Raw genomic sequence first — 8,601 nt, 5'->3', positions numbered from 1 at the left:
ACTAAAATACACAGCATATTGATCGCGCTGGGGTGACAGGGGCAGGCGACTGGCCACAGGTCCTGAGTTGTGTCAAGCCTCAGCAACTTTCTCCACCCCATCCCTCACCCTGGTCACAGGGAGGCCCCAGGGATTGCAGGATGCTGTGCTACAGGGTGGGGGTCAGGGTGCTGGGATGTGGGGTGGGGGTCAGAGCAGGTACACGGACACTGCTGCACAAATCCTGCTCTATAGCTGCCTCTCTCCAAAATCAGTCACCCAGCAGAGTATCTCTGGGGTGAAACCCTTTGGAGAGTACCAGAATAGGCAGCCAGAGGCAGTTAACTCACTGCAAAATTAGGAATGAAAAGCATCTAACCCCCTGCAACCTATTGCCCAGCTAAAAGCCCCTGAAAAGCACTGCTGAGGGCACAGCCTCACCATTTGCAGCAGGTCCTCGTCCCCTCGATGTTCAGGCAGTGCTCCCAGGGTGCAGGGACCACAAGCTGGGCAGTTGCTCTGCTCACTGCCAAGCCCTGGCTCTTATCCTGTCCCAGCTCCACCTCTGACCCGCAGAGGGGGTGACGGTGACAGGGAGAAGGTGGGGGGGTGGTGTGTGGAAATGTTTTTAATACATTTTGCCTAATGGCAGATGAAATCATCCCAGGATGTGGGTGGGTGTGTGCCCCCTTGCAGCTCCACCAGCTGCATTTGGAGGGGGTTCCGGGAACCTGGGACAGCTCAGTTGTTTCATGTTTGACTTGCAAGATGTTTTTTCTCCATCTAATTAGGCGTCCCTGCTCCTGTCAGGCTTGGTAATCACTTAAGGGAGGGAGAGAACATGCATACTGCTGGGATCATGGGCAGACCTCCGGGCATTGTGCCTCACAAGGCCCCTGGACAGCTCTTGGTACCAGTTTGGCACTGTGTCCTGACAGACTCCCTGGCCATGTGGAGGACATATCTAGAGACATGTCACCTCCCTGCTGTGCCAATCCCAAGCACTGCTTTGGCCACTGGATTGCAGGACACCAGTGGCTTGCAGCTCACCTTAATGCATTCCAACTGGGACACCACTGGTTTGCAGGCACCTGCACCAGTCCAGCCTGGCCCAGCTCCTCTGCCAGCTGCCCAAGGTGGGTAGCAGCCTGTAGGCATTGCTGTGGGGTGAGCCCCATATACAAGGGTTTGGTTCCAAAGTTCCCCCCCTTAGGGAGTGTGGGAGCATCCCAAGGCTCTTGGGCTGGGTGGGCACCACATGAGGTGAGTTGTGGGTGCTCAGCCCCATGGGCTGGCCAGGGCCAGGAGCCAGAGTGCCCAGGGTTCAGACCACTGGACTGCTCACCCCCGTGGTCTGAACCAATGGGTGACCCATCTTATGCCACCCTCCCCAGGACAGCAGGGAACAGAAATAATGCCAGCTTTGTTCCTCCTCCCAGGGACAGCCAGGAACTCACACCCAGAAGCCAAAATTAGCTGGCAGCACTGATTCACACAGTACATCATGCAGCACCACAGACCCACGTGCTGACACGTCAGGGCCTGGACAGGGGGTCATGGCCTGGCTTGCATCAGCTGGGCACATGCTGGGCACAGGGATGAGGCACTGGGCAGCTGGAAAGGGTGAGGAACCCCAGCTAGCACTGCCAGCAGTGGGCAGCTGGAAAGGGCAGCCCAGCTGGGGGGGTCAGGGGCCATGCCTGAGTCAAGAGCTGCCCCCAAACTCCACAGCATCTCCAGCAACATGCCAAGAAGTGTGACATCTCCCTGTGAGCACAGCTTTAATACACATCCCCCCTGCAGTGGTACACATAGTCATTTGCTGTAAATAGATACACACAGGGAACAGCAGTACGTGTGGGGCCACAAAGCCCACCCGGCAGCCCTGGGGCTCAGGGGCAGTGAAGGGCACAACCCTACTCAGCCCTGGGGATGGGGGGAGGCAGGGGCTGCAACACCACTTTTACAGAGCCTTCGAGAGTAACTGTGGGCGAGCAGGGACCTCTTCTAACATAGCACCATCCTCAGGGTTTCCCTGACAGGCCAGGGGGTGCAGGTGAGATCCCCCAGATTAAAGCCAGAAGTGCTGCTGGCAGGCGTGTGAGCTGGAGGGTTGCACACGGCAAGAGACTCCAGTCTCCCCACAGGTCACTGCCAAACCATCACAGCCACAAAAGGGGAACTGGGCCCTTGTTGAGGTTAAGGTGAAATTTATTCAGATGGAGCTCATTGCAGGTGGGGGTGAGGGATGTTGTGCAGGGAGGCACTGCCTGGTACAAGGATGTGGGCAGCTCTCCCAGCAGAGAGCAGAGAGCAGAGAGGGAGTCTGGGGGTCTACTGGGGAGCAGGAAAGGGTACAGGGGTATTATGGGAGGGGAGGGAGCCCAACTATGCCAAGTCCTACCTCTGCTTCCAGAGAGAGGGAACAAGGCTAAGAACTGTTCTGTTGGCAACAAATAATTTAAAAATCAAACTGAGAACAGCCCAGGGGGAAAGAGGGTTCAGAGCCTTGGTGGGAGGCAGTTTCCCATTTGACATAAATTTCACCTTAATGACAATAAACTGATATGAAATGAAAAACCCACGAGCAGCATAAAGACAGGTTAGAAATAGCACCAGGTTCCTGCTGGGGCTGGTGGGTACATGGCTGCTGCCACCATGGGCAGCCCAGCCCCAGCCAGGGCAGCAGCTGGGCCCCAGTTCCAGGCAGCCCTGCCTGCCGAGACACCACCTGCACCTACACCTTTGGCTGCCCTCCCACCTTGCTGCCGGCACTGCCACGGGAATCTGTGGAGAGAAGCGAGGTGCTGTCAGAGCTGAGGTGGGGGACCAGCACTGTCCCCCCAGCTCTGCGTTGCTGAGCCCACGGCACAGGGTGGAGATGCTGCTGGGCCTGCTGGTGCCGGTAGCTGTGCCAAGCTCTGCCTACCTGCCCCTGGGCGCTGCCCACAGTGCAGCTCACACTCCTCCTTGCTGTCAAAGCGGTTGAGGTTGCCCTGGCAGCCGCTGTAGACGAAGGGCCGGCACTCGGTGACTCTTTGGTTGTAGTACCAGCGCAGGGTGTAGCGCTGGCACTGCCCCTCGTCCAGCGGCAGCCTGCAGGGCTCAGCTGTGGGGCAAACGCTGCTGGTGAGGGCAGCCCACCGGCGGTGGAGGCTGTCAGACCCACGTGGCAGGAGGGGAAAGCCCAGAAGGGCAAGACTGAGCATGGGAAGGGTTTGGCTGGAGGAGACTCTCTATGCTCTGTCCAAGTGCTGGAATTGAGGGCAGGAGACACCACTCTGGGCAAGCTGTACCCCGGGACAGCTCTCAGCAAAGAACTGGGAGGTAGGTGGCGTGGGGACATGATGGCCACAGCACCCCTTGAAAGGATTATAGAGGGACTTTCCAAAGGCTGCTGCCACTGGGGCTTCCCTGATCTCCTGGGGCCTTTGGCATCCATCCTGTGGCTTATGACCAGAGCACAGGAAACCTGGAAGGGCAGCAGGTCCCACCAGCCCAGCACACCACCCATCACTGCTGGTGACGGCTTTGGTGACAGGGATAGAGCACAAGGTCTGCATGGTGTGGGCAGCACTGTGATAGGAAAGGTACAACCCTCCCAATTACCAGTGAGAGGGCAGGAAATCCCAAAACCCCCCAGACAGATGGCACAGGAACCCACTGCCCAGCTGGATGTGAAGACACCACCCCAGCAAAACCGGGGGCAGCTCCATGGTTTCCCCCAGTAGCTTAGCTGTCAGTGCCAGGTGAGTGCAGGGAAGCTCACCATCCACTGTGGGCTGCTCCAAGCTGTCCATCTCTGGGACTTCATCGTAGTCATCCTCCTCTCCATCCATGCTGTCATATGTGAGGTCGTCATTGTCGAGCATGATCTGCCTGTCCTGCCCTGGGAGACAGCACCACACATGAGCAGTCCTCACCACACACATGGAGCACAGAAAAAGGGGACAAGGGGAAAAAGCACATGGATGACACACCCTCATCCTCTTCAGTGTGTGACAACTTCAGCACAGGGACTATATGAGCGCTGCCAGCAAGGAATGGCTGAGTGGAGAAGGACCCTGTCAAGGCGATACGGGCATCAGGGAAAAGGCAAAGGAGTCTGGGCTACTTTCCCCTTATTTCCCAAGGGAAAACCACCCCGTTCAGGTGTGGAGCAGTCTAGCACTACCCAACCCTGTTGCAGCCTGACAGGGTACATGAACAGGGATGGTGGACCTAGAGATACCCCCTCCTCTCTCTGCACCACAGATCAGGGCTGCCATGGGGACTCCTGGAGGAGGGACAGGCAGGGGAGGCCAAGAGAGACAGCACCCACTTGGAGCCCAGCAAGATAGGACAGGGGAAGGCACAGGGAGGCGCACATGCCCATGTCACCAGATCTCACAGATCCTCCAGACTCTCCATCACCTGTTTGGTCATGCTCTTTCTCCTGGCGGACGATTCTTCCTACTCCCTGGGCAGAGTGGAAGCTGCTCCTGGCCTGAGCCCCCCAGCCTCCTTGGAGAGAAAGCACCCACCTCGTCCCAGCCCACCCCTTGCCTCCGTCCCTCCAATCCCACTCCTCCAGCCTACCCTTCCCTCCAGCACTGCTGAGCCCTGCAAGACCCCTGCCCCAGTTTTGACACACAAGAATAGATGGGGTACAGTTCCTGTGATCCCCTCATTTGGGCAGACCCTGGCAGCACCCAGACCCCACTGGCACCATCCTGAGCCGGCTGTCCCTGGGGATCCCTGTGCCATCACTTCTGCCACACACCATCCCTTCTCCCTGTGCAGGGTTCTACACTGATGCTGACCCTTACTGAAGGGTCATGGAGGGTGCCAGCCACCTCCAGCTCCCCAAAACCAGTGGCACACCTGGGTGCCAGGGCTCTTTTTGTGACACACATGTGGGGCAGGGGGATAGGAAGGAAGAGCTGCAACCTGAGTGCTCACGTGAATCCTGGTGCTGTGGAAAGTGGCCACCACAGGCTGTAGGAGAGACAGGATGGAGGTCAGGGGCAGCAGGTCCAGACCCCCAGCCCCAGGGCAGCAGCGGGGGATGCTCACCACAGTGCTGGCTCATCTCCTGCCTGACGAAGGCACGGATCTCCTCCTCCTGCCGGGCACATGAAGGGGCAAGAGTAGTAATGGGGGGATGGTGCAATTCAAGACCCCCCTTTCCCCAGGGTCTAGCAGAGCCCAGAGGATGGCAGCCCCTACAGCAGTGGCAGTGGGATGGATCCAGCACCCCTTCTCACCCCAGTGACCTGAATGCCACAAGCCTATGCTGGCTCCCTTCTGGCTCCTTACCGTCATGCCTGGCTCCCCCTTCTCCCCACGGAGCCCGTGGGTGCCAGGACTGCCCTGGGGACAGCAGAAAGGCGGTGGGAAGCTGACCCTGGCTGGAGCTCATCCAGGCAGGGCCAGGCACCCACACACTTACCTGCTCTCCTCTCTCGCCAGGGATGCCAGGCATGCCACGTGCTCCTGGCACTGACTGCCCAGGGGGGCCTCTCTCCCCCTGCAAAGGACACGTGCTCAGGATCTGGCTGCTGGGTGCTGGAGTCTCTCTGCTCTCCCCAGCACCATGGAGGTGCTGCTTTCCCCACACCTGCACCCCAGGGGTGCCAGTGCAGGTGGGGATGGGGACAGGTCCAGCTCAACTCAAGGACAAGCAGGGTTGCACACTCCTCCCCTCAGACTCCATCCCCTGGGCAGGGGGACACAAGGGAAGAACCCAAAGCCAGCGAGCTGGCAGGGCAGGACAGAGCTGGGATATGACTCCAGATGCCACCCACCCCTCACCTGCTAAGGGGACTGGGCCCTCCCATCCTCACAGCCCCAGAGGGGACCAGTCACCTGTGGTGAGGACTTACCTTCTGGCCCTGCATGCCCTCAGGACCTCTTGGGCCGACACTCCCTGAAGGCCCAGGGGGGCCAGGAGCACCATCACTGCCCCGGGGACCAGGGCCACCCATAACACCCGGGGCACCCTGGAGGAGAGCAGAGGGTGAGGCCAGGGGTGTCAGAGCCCCCGACTTCAGAGCAGATGCCATGGACATCCTCTGACCCCACAACTGGGCATCCCCGAAAAACCAGCACTGGTGCCTTCTTATAAAGAGCAGGGAATTGTTGACATACATTGTTTAGTGACATAATTTAGAGCAGCACTGAATGACTCTTCTGGGAGCATCAGGCTCTGATATGCTTCCAACCAAGGCTGTATCCTGGTACAAGCAATGTGGTGCAATGCATCCCCTCCCTTTCCAGCCTGCTCACCCGGTCTCCTTTCTCCCCCTGGTCTCCTTTGGCTCCCTGCTGCCCATCAAATCCCCGGTCACCCTGCAAAGAGGAAGGGACAGGCAGCAGGGGACACACGGTGGGGGGCAGGTAGCAAGGGGATGAAGTGCCAGCACAGCTTTTCCCAGCACTGCTCTAACCTACCTTGGGTCCCATGAGCCCTTCTTTTCCAGGAATGCCTGGTGGTCCTGACAGACCCAGTTCTCCCTGAGGGACAAAGTAGATGTCCATCAGCCACCAGGCATGCTTTCCTGTCCCACTCTGGTGTCAGCGTGGTGCTTACCGGCTCGCCTTTCCTCCCTGGCAATCCTGAGCGCCCTGGGATCCCTGGCTCTCCCTACAGCAGGCAGGAGAGAGGCAGGGCAGTCAGTTCACCCCTCAATGCTCACCTCAGAGCCACAGGCAGAGGAGGGGACCCCATGACCCTGTCACGGGGTCAAAGTCTGGCCTCAGCCATCTCCCCACTCCCGCTGGCTGATGGAGGGGATCCAAAGGGCCACAGCCTCCAGGCACCATCCAGGCTCCTGCAGCACCCTACAGGCACCCACTCACCTTCTCGCCCTTGTCCCCATTGAGGCCACAGGCACCTTTCATGCCCCGGTCACCCTGCAAGGATGGGAAGTCAGAGCCATGCCAAGCCAGGACTAGTCCTGGCCAGGAGAGCACTGACAGCCAGAGAAGCCAACCCACCTTGAGGCCACGCATGCCCAGGGGTCCCATGTCCCCTTTCTCCCCCCGGGCCCCAGGGATCCCATCGCGGCCAGGCTGACCCTGTGAGAGAGCACACAGTGTGACCAGGGTCTGCTCCTGCCCTGCAGTGCAGTGCCAGAGGCACAAAGACACAGCTCCTCACCGGCTCGCCAGGCTCTCCCGGTGCTCCAACCTCTCCCTGGGGAAAGCAAAGGATCAGTCAGGGCAGGTGAGGGGGATGGTGCCACCAGCATCCCTCAGCAGAGGGGCCGCACAGCTTCGTACCTTCTGCCCGCTCGGGCCACGTGCCCCAGGGAAACCCATGGAGCCCTTCTCTCCTTGTTCACCCCTCGTGCCCTGCAAGCCGAAACCCAGATCAGCACAGGGCAGGAGGGAGAGCTCCAGCCACTGCATGGCCACAACATGGCCATGGTCACCTCCAAGGCCAGGTCTGGCAGGTCCCGTTGCACCATGTCCCTGGTGCCTACCAGCACCAGCACATAGGGCACAGGGATGCCATCATGCCCTGCTTCCTCTGTCCCTTGCCCTGTCAATAACTCTCCATGATCCCCAACCCAGCAGCTCCCAGCCCTGCACAAGTTCCCCCCAGCCCTGTACCTTCTCTCCAAGCATGCCTTGCTCCCCCTTGTCCCCCTTGTCCCCTTCTGTGCCCTTCAGGCCACGCTCTCCCTGCAAAGGAGGAAACACAGGGAGGGGCCAGGGAATGAGAAGAAGCTCAGACACACATGAGGGTGGGGAGGACAGACTCCCATGGGAGGAGGAACATGGGGGTCTGTAGGGTGCCTGAAGGAGAGGGAATAATATGCTCTGCAAGGGAGTGTCCCCCAGCAGGAAAAAGCTCCTCCAGCTCTTCCCAGAGGGACAGGAAGGATGGGGAGAGGGAGGATAGGGACAGCTCTTACCGGCTCTCCCTTGCTGCCCCGTGCTCCAGGCGGCCCCTCCACCACCACAGTATCGCCCTGTACACCCAAAGCAGAGAGAGAGGTGGGGGTGAGGAGGGGGCCAGGGCTGCTGCCTGTCTTCCCATTGCCCCCCGCCCCAAGGACTCACCTTGTCTCCTTTGGGTCCTGGGGCCCCAAGGTCTCCCTGTGAGGATGAGGTGAGATGCTGCAAAGATGCACAGCAGGGAGCAGGCAGCACCTCCCTGGGCACCCCAATACCTGGAGGTGCATCATTCTCCCCCCAGCTCCTCAGCCCGCAGAGTCCCTTACCTTGTCCCCACGCTCCCCGCGGTTCCCAGGCAAGCCCTGAGCGGGAGAAGAGAGGTGTGGTCAGGAAGGGGCCTGGATCGGGGTGCAGCTGAGGAAGGGGGGTACTTACTGCTGGCCCACGATCCCCTTCTGGCCCTGGGCGCCCATCCTCACCCTGCAAGAAGGAAGGGATATGAGAAGGGGGTTTTAGGATGGGGGCACCCCAGCATCACCCCACCCCAGGGACAGCTGCAGCTCTGGCTCAGAGACCTGCAGGGCTGGCACCGTGAGCCTTCCTGTCGCCGGCTGTGGGGACATGGTGGGGACTGTGGCAGTACCTACCCGTGGTCCTGGGTCACCACGTTCACCTCTGGCTCCTGGCAGCCCGGCCCCTGGAGCACCCTGCCAGAAGAAGGCAAGAACTCACCCCCAT

The 8,601-nt window shown here is 59.9% G+C and overlaps 1 protein-coding gene across 1 annotated transcript in view; it reads right to left on the bottom strand.

Annotated features, from left to right (window-relative positions):
- Positions 1-2,169: 2,169 nt before the first annotated feature.
- COL7A1 (collagen type VII alpha 1 chain) overlaps positions 2,170-8,601 on the bottom strand; it is a 30,928-nt gene continuing 24,496 nt past the window's right edge. The window contains exons 98-120 of the mRNA XM_068201918.1: positions 8,511-8,570; positions 8,299-8,343; positions 8,190-8,225; positions 8,029-8,064; positions 7,881-7,937; positions 7,576-7,647; positions 7,243-7,314; positions 7,121-7,156; positions 6,958-7,038; positions 6,820-6,873; positions 6,551-6,604; positions 6,412-6,474; positions 6,247-6,309; positions 5,844-5,960; positions 5,411-5,488; positions 5,278-5,331; positions 5,035-5,083; positions 4,909-4,956; positions 4,393-4,482; positions 3,960-4,043; positions 3,749-3,868; positions 2,909-3,088; positions 2,170-2,766 (exon numbers count right to left, since the gene is read on the bottom strand). Coding sequence (XP_068058019.1) covers positions 2,717-2,766; positions 2,909-3,088; positions 3,749-3,868; positions 3,960-4,043; positions 4,393-4,482; positions 4,909-4,956; positions 5,035-5,083; positions 5,278-5,331; positions 5,411-5,488; positions 5,844-5,960; positions 6,247-6,309; positions 6,412-6,474; positions 6,551-6,604; positions 6,820-6,873; positions 6,958-7,038; positions 7,121-7,156; positions 7,243-7,314; positions 7,576-7,647; positions 7,881-7,937; positions 8,029-8,064; positions 8,190-8,225; positions 8,299-8,343; positions 8,511-8,570 — 1,599 coding nt within the window. The 3' untranslated portion in view covers positions 2,170-2,716. The remainder of the gene's footprint in view (positions 2,767-2,908; positions 3,089-3,748; positions 3,869-3,959; positions 4,044-4,392; positions 4,483-4,908; positions 4,957-5,034; positions 5,084-5,277; positions 5,332-5,410; positions 5,489-5,843; positions 5,961-6,246; positions 6,310-6,411; positions 6,475-6,550; positions 6,605-6,819; positions 6,874-6,957; positions 7,039-7,120; positions 7,157-7,242; positions 7,315-7,575; positions 7,648-7,880; positions 7,938-8,028; positions 8,065-8,189; positions 8,226-8,298; positions 8,344-8,510; positions 8,571-8,601) is intronic.

The sequence above is a fragment of the Anomalospiza imberbis genome, chromosome 11 (genome assembly GCF_031753505.1).
Source record: "Anomalospiza imberbis isolate Cuckoo-Finch-1a 21T00152 chromosome 11, ASM3175350v1, whole genome shotgun sequence".
Classification (NCBI taxonomy): domain Eukaryota; kingdom Metazoa; phylum Chordata; class Aves; order Passeriformes; family Viduidae; genus Anomalospiza; species Anomalospiza imberbis.
The sequence above is the reverse complement of the archived record's forward strand: the minus strand, read 5'-3'. Positions and strand labels throughout refer to the sequence as shown.